Source organism: Podarcis liolepis, assembly GCF_965112155.1.
Source record: "Podarcis liolepis genome assembly, chromosome: 5".
In the NCBI taxonomy this organism is placed as follows: Eukaryota; Metazoa; Chordata; class Lepidosauria; order Squamata; family Lacertidae; genus Podarcis; species Podarcis liolepis.
Window position 1 is genome coordinate 31,844,072 of NC_139556.1, and position 15,915 is coordinate 31,859,986.

Sequence of the window (15,915 nt, forward strand, 5' to 3'; positions counted from 1 at the left end):
CTCCCATCTTACTGTAACTGTCACTTTGAGCAGTTACTGGTTGATATGGGGAAATGAAAGAGGCTGAGATATAGAGCTATTACAGTCTTTCTTGAACTTTGGAGCTAGGTCAAAGTATTGCTGCAAGTCTTGAGCTAGGGCTAAGTTGGGAACAGGGAAGTAGAAAAGAACAGAAGGAAAAAATGCAGGTTAGGATTGTACAGTGGTTTAGATAATGAAGGATGCTGTGTAAGGTGCAGGCGATTAATAAGCTAACAACTTTTTCTGACAAGCCTATTATTGCTGCCTGACAGGCAGAAACTTAGTTGAAGTTTTTCCAGTATGGAGGTGAAATGAGGGGGAAAGCTTTGCTTGCTAAATTTCTGCCAGCCAAGCAGCTGTTAAAGACACAGGAGCCCTACCAGGAAAAAACAGCTTTGAATGTTTACAAGGTACTGCAGCTAGAAAATTCTTCCATTTAAACTAAACTCACCCATGTTATAGTTGGACATCACCAGGTGATAATGCTGGCTTAATCTGCCAAATTCCACATATCAAGATGCTGTTAAAGGCACATTAGCAGGCTAGGCTGTCCCCTCCCTCCCTAGCTAAAAACAAAGCAGAACATAATGATTTGTGTGTTTGATTTGACTATTTTATCTAGTACTTAGTAGAAAAGGACATAAGACTGATCTTCCCCTGCCACAGTGTTTACCTTTGAGAAGTCAGATATACCCGTTTCCAAGTTTGTCTATTAATATTCCCTGACTGCTTACAAATACTGGAAAGTATAACAAGTTGATTTTCAACCATCTTGCAATACCTTTGTCTCTATATGTGGAAATGGAGAAAAATGAAGATAAGAGCCTTCCTTTCTCCTTTGGAGGAAGACATAGAAGATAATCTAAAGAATTTGTGAATACAAACAAGGAGTATGTAATCTGCAACTTTTGACCTGATAGATTTGTTGTTTTTGAAAAAATGTAAACAAGCTAAGAGACTGCTATTGACAATAAGTTGCCTATGAAAATATTTTACTAGAACATTTTGCTTGATTTTTATGGAGAAAAGAGTTCAGGAATGTATGGGAAATGGTGAAATAAATTTGAGTGAAATTGGATACAGGCAGAATGTATCAGCTGGGAGAGGTGTACATAGTCACTAAAATGGTGCCTACCAGTCTGTACATATTATAGAATGAAGGGTGCAATCCTAATTACATTTACTAGGAAGTAATTCCTATTAAACATCAGTAGAACTTGAGTCCGAGTAAATTTATCCAGGGACTCAATTGGATTTGCCCTAGTAAAAACATCTAGCTCCAGGCTGTAGGGAGAGCTATATGTGCTTGCTCCAGCCTTTGTTGTTAAAGCAACTTTTGGTGACATTTTATTTTATAGCAGCAGGTTGAATTGTGTCTTCAGATGGGCTATAGAAAGTTTTGGAGGAAACACTGTTTAGAATAAGTCAGGCTATCAGCATTCTATAGTTGATCTCCTTTGCAATGTTTTTTTTAAAAATAAAATAAAAATCTTTTAAGATATTTTAGTTTTTTGTTAGACATTCAAAGCAACATATTTAACTACCTTCAGTGATGTATACTATATAATTTGATGTTTTCATGCAGACTGTAGACAACTTTGAGATTCCCCCCCCCCCAAAGTATAAAGTGGTATAGAAATGAAATGAATAGTAGTAGTATGTTGTTGTTGTTGTTGTTGTTGTTGTTGTTGTTGTTGTTACTACTACTACCATTTATATACCACTTATAAAGTGCAAAGGAAGCCACAAGGAAATCAAGCAAATGTAAATATAGTGTAGAAAACAATAAGAGCATCAAAATCTATAAAAGAGGATTTCACTATCCAGTACCTACTAACCATCCATATCTCAATCTACCTGCACTTTCACCCACACAAAAACAAACCCACATGCGAACACCCTTTCCTTCACTCTTAACAGTTGCCAACCCCAACAATCCCCTGAATACATATACAAAAAGACCATACATACTTGGTTGCTGCTGAAAGTCATTAGCCTGCCAGTTCTGTTGTCCTGTATCAATATTTTTAAACTACTCCTGCTGATGCCAGTTTGCTCTTCAGAAATAAAACAGGGAGAGTATACTAAAACGCTGGCAGCTTCACAGTGAGACTAAAATCATATCTAATTTAGGACTACACCAACCCAAATAAGAACCTCACACCATTCACCCAACCCTTCATTTAACAATCACATATGGTTATCATATGGCTGAGAAATAAAGCTCTCACCCTAGTCAGCCACCAATTTCCACTGGAGATGTGGTCAGTCTCCCTTAACTTCTCTATCCTCTCACCCTGAGGCAGCAGCACACATACCCACATTCAACCAAAACACAACCCTAACAGGATCAGGGCCCTCACAACACCCAAAAGCTGTAACAGCTCTTTAGAACTTCATGTGCAGAAGTGGAAAGTCCACCCCCCTCTTCAGTAGTTCTTGCTGCCAGGAGATACTGATTTTGGGGTGAACAAAGCCCACCAGGAGGTGGTAGGTGCTGCAAATACCTCCAATTCTTACTGCTCAGTTTGAAGATGTTAACAAGGTTGCAGCTCCTTGGGAATAGGAGACCAGGTATTCTCAATTCACCCTTGTGGCCCCTTAATGATTTGGCTACAGCTGCATCTCATTATCTAGCTACTATTTCCTGTCTTCCACCACATGAGAGCCTTCATGTCCTCACTCTTCAGCTTGTGACAAGGCACAGGCTTTATACTGCATGCACACTCCTTGCTAAATGGGCACGGTTGTAAATTTTCCAGTGAAGAAGACAAAAATTAATGCCACAGTGGCCATGGAGACATGCACACTGCCTTGCTCCTGCAATTGAGGGGGCTAGGGCTGCACAATGTCAGCATGCCATGTGCACATACCACAGGGTGTGCTGCCATGCCATGTGGACACCCCGTGGCTTGCGAGCATGCCTCACAGGGGGCATGCAACCACCACCTTGCTGAAAATTTTCAGGGGGCCCTGACCCCCGCTTTCACCTGATCAGATAAAGCAATCTGAGTACTATTCCTGTCAAAATTAAAAGTAAGGGCCCATGTGTAGCTACTGTAGAAAGAGACACTGAATTCTTTCCCGTGAAAACAATAAATTCTGCTCTGGCTGTCTACATACAAATAGGAAACATTTACCTAGCTGTTCCTGCAATAAAGCTTATAATTATTGTTTCAGTCCACACGACTGTTGATAATCTATCATTCTAATCCTATTCTCCCTTCCTTTCTCTTTACCTGTCAGGATGCTGATCCTTTCAGTTTAAAGTGCCTTCTGCTGACTGAGGTCTCCTGTTCAGGTAATCAAACTACCTATGCTAATAATTTAGCTTTTGAGGTCTTGAGTAGCCTATTAAGAACAGAGAGTCCTGTGATACCTCTAGTAACAAATAGATTCTGGAGTAAGCTTTCATGGTCTATCCAATGCACAACTGCTCTTCTCAGACAGAAGTAGAAAAAGATATGCAAGGTATCAAATGAATGCAATGAAATGTAAATGGCAGAGTTTGCCACAATTAATTTATAGCTGAAATGTATGTAGAAAAAGTGGAATGGCCACGACACTAACAGCAGTAATTAATTATAATGCAATCATCTTAGCATTGTTTGGTCAATTAATATCTGTAGTAGAACATAGTGCTTCAAAGACCACCTCTGTGACTGCCATCTGTGTGCCCCTTCCACAGGAGGACTGGAGGATTATATCCAGAGAACAGGCCTTTTCGGTTATGTCCTTCCCCCTGCCCTTTGTGTCAGGTTATCCCCAGGAAAGCATGCCTGGTTTCATATTTATCTATTTTTAAGTGCCAGGAAGACTTTCCTCTTTGCCTGGCTTTTGACCCTTATTATAAAGGGTTTCAGGCATTTGTTTAATGGGGCAAGGTCTGTAAAGCCTGTCTTTTAGCTGTATGTTTTTAGAATGCATTGGTTGTGTTTGTTTTGATTAATTTTACTGTAAAGTTATTTGGGTCATTTTTGTGAAGAAAACAACTAACACATATGAAATGATAACTGTTACGGGAATGAGTACATTGCCTCTGTTCATATTCCAATGAACAGAAGCAACCTTCTTGTTCTGATTAATCAGTTTTTTGTGGATTCTCCTTTGAATGGTAGCTTTCAAATCAGTAGTGGAATGCTCTGTGAGATGAAAGCATTCACCTTTTCGGTGGGAAGGGTGAGCAGCCTCCAGCTGTACACCTGTCCATGATTTCAAACCATGATTTCACAGGGATCCTGACCATGTGGCTGCTTCTGTGCACATATAGCTGTACAGGATGCTTTCAGGCATGCAGCCAAATTCAAGGATGTCAGGGTATACAGTGGTACCTCAGGTTAGGTACTTAATTTGTTCCGGAGTTCCTTTCTTAACCTGAAACTGTTCTTAACCTGAAGCACCACTTTAGCTAATGGGCCCTCCTGCTGCTGCCGTGCCACCGAAGCACAATTTCCGTTCTCATCCTGAAGCAAAGTTCTTAACCCGAGGTACTATTTCTGGGTTAGCGGAGTCTGTAACCTGAAGCGTATGTAACCCGAGGTACCACTGTATGGGTAGATGGTGGATTAACAACAGGTGTGTGGCGGGCAGGGCAGTCCTACATCCTTTCATTAGGGCTTATGTTCCATCCTCTTACCACATGATAGTGCATTCAGACAAGGTATTATTCAACACATACAACATCACTTCAAGATGTCTGAATTTTACATATGCACATTCAGTTATAAATGTCATGGACTATAAATTATCTAAGGGACAATTGTAATCTTCCAGTGGTTGAAAAGGTAAATTATCATCTTGCTAGCGGTTGGCGCTGTGGGTTAATCCACAGAGCCTAGGACTTGCTGATCAGAAGGTCGCGGTTCAAATCCCCGCAACAGGGTGAGCTCGTTGCTCGGTCCCTGCTCCTGCCAACCTAACAGTTCAAAAGCACGTCAAAGTGCAAGTAGATAAATAGGTACCGTTCCGGTAGGAAGGTAAACAGTGTTTCCATGCGCTGCTTTGGTTCGCCAGAAGTGGCTTAGTCATGCTGGCCACATGACCCGGAAGCTGTACGCCGGCTCCCTCGGCTAATAAAGAGAGATGAGTGCCGCAACCCCGGAGTCGGCCACGACTGGACCTAATGGTCAGGGGTCCCTCTACCTTTACCTTTAGTGTTTTGTGTAATTTGATAACTGACAGTGCTTAGTTACCAGTTGATAAGTGTTTCAAATTAAGGTCAAACCCTAACTGCTATGATGGAGGGCAAAGGCCAAACTACAGGTTACATTAAATGTGTTGTTGCAATTACCTAATGCATCTGGGGGGTTAAAATAAAATACAGTGGTGCCCCGCAAGACGAATGCCTCGCAAGACTGAAAACTCGCTAGATGAAAGAGTTTTCCGTTTTGGAGGTGCTTCGCAAAACGAATCTCCTATGGGCTTGCTTCGCAAGACGACAATGTCTTGCGAGCTCCTGCTGGTTTTTTCCCCCTTCCCCCCCCCCTTTTTCTAAACTGCTAAGCCGCTTATCAGCTGATCCGATCAGCAGATAAGCCGCTAAAAGCCTCTAATAGCGCTAATCTGTTAATCCTTCAATGGGCTTGCTTCGCAAGACGAAAAAAACCGCTAGACGAAGAGAAGCACAGAACGGATTCTTTTCGTCTTGCGAGGCACCACTGTAAACAAAAGCAGCCACAAGAAGTGGACTCAACCTTTTTCTTTTGCACCAAGGACATTATGACCTCCACCCCCCCCCACACACACAAATAAGCACTGCTGTGTGTGAAAGTTCAAAGAAAGGAAAGAGAAGGAGGAAGGAGGAAGAATATATTGAGTTTTTGCCTTAAACTGGCAGAAAAAGAGCTTTACAAAGCTTACATAATTGAATTATCCTTCACAGAAAATAATTATCTGCACATAGAAAACTAGATTTCAAAAATAAGAGTGTCTAACTTTTAATCTGATGGGTTCTACCCCTCACTCGCTTAGTCATGCTAGCCACATGACCCGGAAGCTGTACACCGGCTCCCTCGGCCAATAAAGCGAGATGAGCACGACAACCTCAGAGTCGGTCACAACTGGACCTAACGGTCAGGGGTCCCTTTACTTTTACCTTTACCCCTCGCTCCTATTAGCATACTATACGAGCCCCCATCTGTAGTTCAAAGTGGTACAGTCAAAGCATATGTTTGCCACTTTATATACTGTTTTTGAGAAATAAGACACTTCCAAGTGGTCTGTTGATTGAGAATTCATCATGATTTGTTTGCACAATATTTGCAAGGAATTTATATTACACAGCATCAAGCAAGTCTTATTCCACAAAATGTCAGGTTCCTATTTTTACTTTTGGAAGTGTGTTTGTTGCACAAGAAAACCCAATCCACTTTAATTGCCCAACGTGAATTTGCTGGTGTATGATTGAAATACAACAGCAAAATATTGGTAGTCTGGAAGCACCCCTTGTCACCCAAGTTTGTTTTATTTATTTATTTATTTATTTATTTATTTATTTATTTATTTATTTATTAATAAATAAATAAATAAATAGGTGTTACAAATATCTAAAGGGTTCTTGCCTCACTGTCTAACTGAGCATATAAAAGGCTATCCCTTAAATTTCCTGTCCCTTGGAAAATGGGGAGCATGAAACAATATCTAACCAAGACAATGAGATAGGTTTTTTAGAAAAAAAAGCTTAAATCTTAACTTCAAGCAATAAGATGGTCAGATTCTCTTATAAAAAAAAATTTATAATCTAGAATATTAGTAATATTATGACTAGCTTTGTTGCATTGTCTGTAAAAAAAAATGCAATTTAAGAACTATCGTTATTGCTAAGTAATCTTTTGCTTTGCCATTATAGCATTTTAGCCAAGGCCTATTTCCTTGAAACTTAGCAAATGCCACTGGAAAGAAAACAGCAGCCATCCAGGTATATTTCTGTGAATAAGGAACAACTGGATTCTCCCATTTCTTTATCTAAGGGTATGTGATTTTTTTTATTTAAAAAAAGTCATTTTCATTGTGAATTTGAATTAAACTATTGCTCCTACAGAACTGGTAGCCTGGTCCAGTTTGCATATTTCCCATTACATTTTTGAGGAGCTAAAATTGACCATATTACTACTTCACAGAAAAGCAAAAGAAATAGTACCATCTCTATATAAATATTCATTATACTGTACATGAAAGCATGCATATACATACAAGCATGTATGTACTGTGTATTGTATTGTATTGTAAAAGAGAGCCAGAGGTGTTGTCAGCTCAATCCAAAACACACACACACACACACACACACACACACACACACACACACAATAATTGTAATAACTATGAGTTTTATAATAATTTTGCAGACCTTGCAAACGTAGCAAAGGGATTTGCTTTCATTGCATTGGCTGCAAACATGGCACATTCCCCTTTTCTGGGTGTTAGAAGTAGCAGGTCCTAGTGGTTCTGAGACTACCTAATTTTATTCTTGGGCATGTACAGTAGCTATGTATGTAGAGGAAGAGATGTACTTTCAGATTTCCACTCCATTTTGGGTTGTTCAGCTTCCAAACCATGTAGCCATTTAAGCGAATCACCACCATTTGATAGTGTAGTGAAGCATATGTGAATACGATCAGGTCACAGGTGTCAAAGTCAGTTTTAGTTTTTATTATAACAAAAGAGCAATCTTAGGCTTGGATTTGTGGTTATTCATGGAAGAAAGGAGAATCACCATGCTTCTTTTGCACATAATTTGCAATTGCATACCCAGGCACAGAAGCATGTGGGCCATGTGGGACAGCCCCAGGAAGGATTAAGATTTATGACACCAGTGCTTGGGTTGAAATAGGCCACAACAATATTGATTACAGGTGTAAGCAGGCTTTGGAAAAGGCACTGGCTATGAATTCTGCATCAGCCAGTCTGCCTGAGCTGGGTTACTCTGGATGGAAGGTTGCCCTATGACTCAAACTGGGGCGCTATCCTTAGGACCGCCAGAGGTAAGGGTTCTATGGCTCATCAGCCCTATGTTGGCTCCAGGACATAAATATCCTCCTGGACCCCTTTAACAGGGTACTCATTTGGCTAAAATTCAAACCCCACGCCTAATCCACCATAAATTATGACAATTGTTATGAGGCAGGCGAAAACCTACAGACCAGCCAATTTGTCAGCAAGAAAAATATTCTCCCAGACTCTGAATACGGCAGCTGAACATTCAATACCAATGTCAAGCCAACACTGTCCAGGCCACACCATCCTAGACAAGGTGGAAAATCCATCAATGATCAGAGAGGCAGAGGCAAGGCACAGCTCCCATTCTAAATCTCTGGTTAGGACCTGGTTGGAGACGTCCCACACCAAATCTGCCTCCATCACCATGCCTCTCCACTCTCTCCTGATTGGCCTGTTTGAATCAGGCACCCTGCAGCTGGCCTGCTCAGTCACTGGCTGTGCAGACCAGATTTAGGCTCCAGGCAATCTGGCACCATGACTCGCCCATAAACTGCCACTCCCCAAGCATTCATGGGTAAGCAATCAGTGTCAAACCTTCTTGAAAACCGAAAATACTGCTACTGACACTTCTGGATTCACGGGCAAGGAATTCTGGAGATATTTCTGGTTGGCTGGTTTGTTTTCAATGCACCAAGCAGAAAGATTTTGATGATTTGGAATTGCAACAGCCAGGTGTGTTTTTTTCCATGGTTTGTGAGTTTGAGCAGTGTTGGTCATCTTCCACTATATGACACTGCTTGCCGATTGAAACATTCTCATATGACACAGACACCTTTGAGAGTGTCTTACAGTGTGAGTTAGAATTATCCCAAAAGCAGAGCCAGCATGTTCTGCTCAATATATAAAAAACTGATAATGTAAAAAACACAAGGAACATTCTAATTGATTGTGGGAAGGGCATTGTAAACCTGTGGGGTATTACTAACCATAATACCATGTGTAGTGATATTAAGTGAAATAAGTAAATTGTGTATTATTGCAATAGACAAGTCAGTTTTCACCCTCTGCTCCTTTCTCACAAGAAATGGAAAGAATCTGATCTGAGCATCTGCATACATAAAGAATAACTAAAATATTTAACAGCATTTTTCAGGATCACTCCATCTCTTAGTAGTTTTGTGCAGTTTTTCTTTCATTCCAGTACGGGTATAATTGTCCCCAAAGCTGTTAAAATATTAACATGATTTTTTTACTAGATTTAGGAGAAGTCACTGAAACATATGGCAAATCACAACTTACTGTGTTTGAGAAGCATCTGGAACAGGCTTCCTCAAACTCAGCCCTCCAGATGTTTTTGGCCTACAACTCCCATGATCCCTAGCTAGCAGAACCAGTGGTCAGGGATGATGGGAATTGTAGTCTTAAAACATCTGGAGGGCCGAGTTTGAGGAAGCCTGATCTGGAACATGGTGTTGTGGAAAACTGACACAAATCACTGTTGGAGTACATTTGCGTGGAATCTACACACGTTAAAAATTTGTGAAAAAGTTTTGTTTAAATCGTTTTGAAAAATGCATTGAATTTGCTATAGCTCACAGTCGTCATCTAGTGTCAGAGTTGTATATTGCACTTTACAACACATTCAAAGCCTGAATAAACACAAATCCAAGCCTAAGATTGCTCTTTTGTCAGAGTTGTATATTGCACTTTACAACACATTCAAAATGTTTTATCTGCAGCTGTATAGCTGAGTCCTTGACCTCACCTGTTAATGGAGGGTTTACAAAGCTATGGAGAAGCTCATAGTTTTCCTGTTTTTGTGATAACACCTAGCTACACCTCATTCTAGGGCTAATGGTAAAAGAAAGAGTTTCATTTCCTCTGTCCCATTTTTAAAAAGTTTGCCCTTTTTAATATTGTAAGAAGTGCCTTTTTTAGGTAAATGCAATAAAATATGTCTCTAACCCTGTTTTAATGCTATTAAAAGTTTCTGGGTTGTTATTGTAAACTGCAGGAAGGCAGGATGATGGTGACTCCAGTCAACTTTGAGGCAACAGACTTTAAGATCACTCTCCCAGAGTTGCAACATTTGATGGAATTTCGAAAGAAAGATGCAGTGAAGAAAATAAAGGAACTTTATGGTGACATCTTTAAAATCTGTGCAATGCTGAATACTTCCCCCACACTTGGGATACTTGGTTCCAAATCAGAAATAGACGCAAGGAAAGCTGTATTTGGAAAGAATTTTATACCTCCTAAAAAGTCCCTAACTTTCCTGGAATTAATGTGGGAAGCACTGCAGGATACGACATTATGCATCTTAGAAATTGCAGCCATTATATCACTGGGACTTTCTTTTTATGATCCAGGAGGAAGTATTGCAGAATGTCATGCACATGAATTTGGAGAAGAAGAAGAAGAAGGGGAGGCTGACTGGATTGAGGGATTTGCAATACTTGTATCAGTACTTTGTGTAGTGTTGGTAACAGCTTTCAATGACTGGAGTAAGGAAAAACAATTCAGGGGGTTGCAGCAGCGCATTGAAAAGGAACAGAAATTTACTGTCATCAGGAAAGGGGAGTCAGTACAGGTGCCAGTAGCTGAGTTAGTGGTTGGGGATGTTGCACAGATCAAATACGGTGACCTTTTGCCAGCTGATGGTTTGCTCCTTCAAGGACATGATCTAAAAATTGATGAGAGCAGCCTCACAGGGGAATCAGATCATGTCAAGAAGTCTTTGACAGAGGACCCCATGTTGCTTTCAGGTACCCATGTGATGGAAGGCTCTGGAAAAATGGTTATTACAGCTGTAGGTTTAAACTCGCAAACAGGAATTATCCTCAGTTTACTTGGAGTTGGAGAAGATAATGAGAAAGCAAATCATAAAAAGCCAGCCAACCCTCATAAAACTGCTGGAAACGAAACAAAGGAAAAAGAACAAACTTCAAAACACAAAAAAGAAAAATCAATTCTACAAGCAAAACTCACAAGATTGGCTGTTCAGATTGGAAAAGCAGGGCTGGCAATGTCTATAATCACTGTTACTGTTCTTATAGTCTATTTTTTAGTTCAAACTTTTGTGATTGAGAAGCATACTTGGACTGCTGAATGTACACCCATTTATATACAATATATTGTGACGTTCTTTATTATTGGAGTTACAATCTTGGTCGTAGCAGTACCAGAGGGCCTTCCACTTGCAGTCACCATCTCACTTGCCTACTCTGTGAAACAAATGATGAAAGATAATAACCTAGTGAGACATTTGGATGCCTGTGAAACTATGGGTAATGCAACAGCAATTTGTTCAGATAAAACAGGAACCTTAACCATGAACAGAATGACAGTAGTTGAAATTTTAATTGCTGGCACACATTATAAACATGTTCCTGAACCTAAATTAATTCATCCAACCATGCTGAATTATTTGCTTAAAAGTATTTCTTTAAACTGTGCATATACTTCAAAAATACTGCCTCCTGACAAAAAAGGAGGCCTTGCTCTTCAAATTGGCAATAAGACTGAGTGTGCTTTACTGGGCTTGCTTGTGGAATTAAAGCAGGATTATGAGGCTATGAGGACTAAGATACCAGAAGAGAATTTGTTTAAGGTATACACCTTCAATTCTGAAAGGAAATCAATGAGCACAGTTTTGGAAAACCCCAATGGGAGTTATCAACTCTTTAGCAAAGGTGCTTCTGAAATACTTCTTCAAAAATGCACCCATATACTGGATGCTGCTGGGGAACCTATATCCTTTACTAAAAAAGAGAAGGAAAATGTGATAAAAAATGTGATTGCACAAATGGCCTCTGGGGGACTTCGCACCTTATGTCTAGCATTCAAAGATTTCCCAGCTGGCTCAGGACCAAACTGGGACAAAGAAGATGATATTTTCAGTGACATGACTTGTATTGCAGTTGTAGGTATTGAAGATCCAGTAAGGCCTGAGGTTCCTGACGCAATAAGAAAATGTCAGAGAGCTGGTATTGTTGTACGTATGGTTACTGGGGATAACATTAACACAGCTCGTGCAATAGCTGCAAAATGTGGAATTCTGCAACCCGGGGAGAACTTTGAGTGCTTAGAGGGGCATGAGTTTAATAGACTAATACGTGGTCCAGATGGACAGATTAAACAAGAGCTTATTGACAAGATTTGGCCTACGCTTCGTGTGCTTGCAAGGTCCTCACCTGCTGACAAGTACAACTTGGTAGAAGGGATCATTAACAGCAATATCACAGAACAAAGGCAAGTGGTAGCAGTAACTGGTGATGGTACAAATGATGGGCCTGCATTAAAAAAAGCTGATGTTGGCTTTGCAATGGGTATTGCTGGAACAGATGTAGCTAAAGAAGCTTCTGATATAATTCTTACTGATGACAACTTCTCAAGCATTGTCAAAGCTGTCATGTGGGGTAGGAATGTATATGACAGCATTTCCAAATTCCTTCAGTTTCAGCTTACTGTTAATGTAGTAGCAGTGGTAGTTGCTTTTATTGGAGCAGCAGTCACCCAGAATTCACCTCTGAAAGCTGTTCAGATGCTGTGGGTCAATCTCATTATGGACACACTTGCTTCTCTTGCTCTAGCAACAGAAAAGCCAACAGAGACTCTGCTGGAACGAAAGCCTTATGGCAGAAATAAACCTCTTATTTCCCGTACAATGCTAAAAAATATTATGTTTCATGCTATTTATCAACTTGTAGTTGTCTTTGCACTTCTTTTTGTGGGTGAAAAATTATTTGATATTGAAAATGGGCGAATTGCACCACTACATGCCCCACCTACCCGGCATTACACTATTGTTTTTAACACATTTGTAATGATGCAGATTTTTAATGAAGTCAATGCACGCAAGATTCATGGGGAAAGGAATGTTTTTTCAGGAATATTCACAAATTCCATTTTTTGTTGTGTTTTTGTGGGAACATTGATTACACAACTAATCATTGTTCAGCTCGGAGGGAAGCCCTTTAGTTGTGCAAGTCTTACACTAGAGCAGTGGCTATGGTCAATCTTCTTTGGCCTAGGAACATTGCTATGGGGGCAGCTGATTGTATATATTCCAAATAGGTTCCTGGGGTTCCTGTGGGAAGTTGGTGATCAACCACCACAACCTGTTGAAGATGAACAAATGGATGGTGACACAGTGATTGACTTAGGTGAACAAGAACTGAAACGCAGTAAGTTTCTGTGGTTCAGGAACTGGACTAGAATACGAGTTCAGTGCGGAGCAGTGAAATCATTTCACGAGCCCTCATATAATAAAGTTGTGCATTCAACAAATAGTAAAACTGCATAATACAACATGAGTAATGAATATGAAAACTTCAAATGTTATTGTATTTCCATTTCAAAAAAAGTAATGTGCACATTAGCAATATTAGGAAATGGATGGATTTTTTTCTCCGTACTGGTGAGTGAGATGCTTTTTAAAAGATCTCTGACAAAATAGATAGACCTTTCTAGAAGATATAGGAAACAACATAAGGAATCAAAATAAAATCCTCTTCAAAATGTCTTCATATATGGGTCTGAATATTATATTAGCTGACTTTTAATGTACCTTGAGCCTTTAAATTTCTTTTTCCAAGGCCATCTTCAGAAAGAGGGAAAGTGATTGATGAAGCCAAAAGCCGTGTCATGATTTTTTTATATTTCTTGACTTAAATGTGGTATTATATTATAAATTATAGAAGTTGAATAGCTTTTTACTTTTGCTCCTGTTTATACTTATAACTGATATCAATTAGCTGAGCTGCCTTATGCCCTCAATCACCTGTTTGGAAATGTGTTACTTTCTCAAGTATTTTGAACTCTTTCTTTAGCTGCTCTGCTTTGAATGGAGGGGGACAGATCTGACTACAAACAAGCCAAGCTTATTTGCATTTTGTTATTGCTAGCTGCTTATAAGCAAATATTATTAAATAATAAAAATGCTAAAAACATTTTTACTCTTGTTGCTTAATTAAGAGGAAGGGGCAAAACAAAACAAAAAAAACTCTAAAGATGATGTCAAAATAATAATTAACTACACACAGAAGGAGACATGGTAGACTAATGACCCACCCTAGTTTATTTTGTATTCCCTTAAAAAGGGATACAACAGATAGGGGTCTGTAAACCCTCTTTTTACCCTACTTTTTGTAGAATTTCAAAGATTTTCAGCATTTCATCCTGAACTAAGAACCCATGCTTTCCATTAGGAATGGGGAACCCCTGGCCCTCCAGAAGTTATTGGACTCCAATTCCCATCAGCCCCACACAGATTTTAAAAGGACAGGTCCCTTGCCTAAGCTGAAAATTGACTTCTCAATAACCAAAGGAATATTTCCCAAAACTGTATTGTTGCACTTGAACTGTGCAATTGTTACTCAGTTTTAACACAGTACATGGCAGCGAACCTCTCTTGAAATTGCAGCTACCACTGCCCCCTTAATGATTAAAACTGTTACAATGGAAGTGTAGAATTCAGGGACACATTTTACATTCATGCTTCACAGTATCAGAGTTACACTTAGAAAAAGTAATCCAAAAGTGTGGAAAATGACCATGGGATTCAAATGATTGAAAAAACTCTACAATATTGAGTTGCTCAGAAATGTGCCCTCAGTTAGGGCTTTCTCTTAAAGAGTTATGAGGGCAGTGAGGATATGACTAGGAGTGTTACAGGCACCAAATGACTGAAGTACACAATGATGCTAGTGACATGACAATCTGCCCTTCGACTTTAAACTTATTTTCTTTTCTTTTCACGGTGCACTGTGTCCCTTCAGTGCTAAAATGCACACACACATCGTTTCTTTTATTTAGAAGAAAAATTAGCAAACTTCCCCTGCAATTGCAAAGAGCCAGCAAACCAACAGCTATTTTATCCCTGCTTTCTTTCCATCGTTTTAAAGAGGGCTTCCTCTGATTGTTTCAAGTCCACCAAACAAAAGGAAGAGGAGCAAGGAAGTTAATAGCAGCAACAGTGCTGGTGGTAGCAACCCACACAACTAGTCCAATATGCTGCTGCTTCTACTCATGTCCATACTCATAGCACAAAACAACATAGCACAAAGCTACTTCCCATAAAACCTCTATTTTACACCTGTAGGAATTGTATCTTCAACCTCGGCCCTCCAGATGTTTTGAGACTACAATTCCCATCATCCCTGACCGCTGGTCCTGCTAGCTAGGGATCATGTAAGCCAAAAACATCTGGAGGGCTGAGTTTGAGGAAGCCTGGGGGGGAAGTATGCAGAGACCCAAGACTGAGTACAGTCATACCTCGGGTTGAAGTAGCTTCGGGTTGTGCTTTTTCAGGTTATGCTCCGCGGCGACCCGGAAGTAACGGAACACGTTACTTCCAGGTTTCACCACTCGCGCATGCACAGATGCTCAAAATTATGTCACATGCATGCGCGGAAGTGGCGAATTGCGACCCGAGCACATGCAGACGTCGATTGCATTCTCTTCAGGATGGGAATGGGGCTTCGGAACAGATCCCGTTCACATCCAGAGGTACCACTGTAATAATCCTCTTAAAGGTAAAGGTACCCCTGACCGCTCCAGTCGCAGATGACTTGGGGGTTGCACCACTCATCTCACTTTACTAGCCAAGGGAGCCAACGTTTGTCCGCATACAGCTTCCGGGTCATGTGGCCAGCATGACTAAGCAGCTCCTGGCAAACCAGAGCAGCACACAGAAATGCTGTTTACCTTCCCGCTGGAGTGGTACCTATTTATCAACTTGCATTTTGACGTGCTTTTGAACTGCTAGGTGGGCAGAAGCTGCGACCTAACAACGGTAGCTCACCCCATCACGGGGATTCGAACTGCTGACCTTCTGATTGGCAAACCCTAGGCTCTGTGGTTCAGACCACAGCGCCACCCGTGTCCCTAATAACACGCTTAAAAGCTAGTAAAATGAAACATTAAAGAGATCCATAATTAATATTGAGAATAATGGGT

The 15,915-nt window shown here is 40.3% G+C and overlaps 1 protein-coding gene and 1 long non-coding RNA gene across 3 annotated transcripts in view; both read left to right on the forward strand.

Moving 5' to 3' along the window:
• LOC310706752 overlaps positions 1–15,915 on the forward strand; it is a 132,668-nt gene that overhangs the window by 75,001 nt on the left and 41,752 nt on the right. The window lies entirely within an intron of this gene.
• Positions 5–13,907, forward strand: LOC310706487 (plasma membrane calcium-transporting ATPase 1-like). Of its 2 annotated transcripts, none has more exons than XM_083502422.1 (4): positions 5–911; positions 3,268–3,322; positions 6,869–6,990; positions 9,971–13,907. In XM_083502422.1, exon 4 carries the CDS (start codon positions 9,980–9,982, stop codon positions 13,259–13,261), a length of 3,282 nt encoding a protein of 1,093 aa, XP_083358548.1. In that variant the 5' UTR covers positions 5–911; positions 3,268–3,322; positions 6,869–6,990; positions 9,971–9,979; the 3' UTR covers positions 13,262–13,907. The 2 variants fall into 2 exon arrangements, with proteins under 2 accessions (XP_083358548.1, XP_083358549.1); XM_083502423.1 differs by having other exon boundaries at positions 5–431.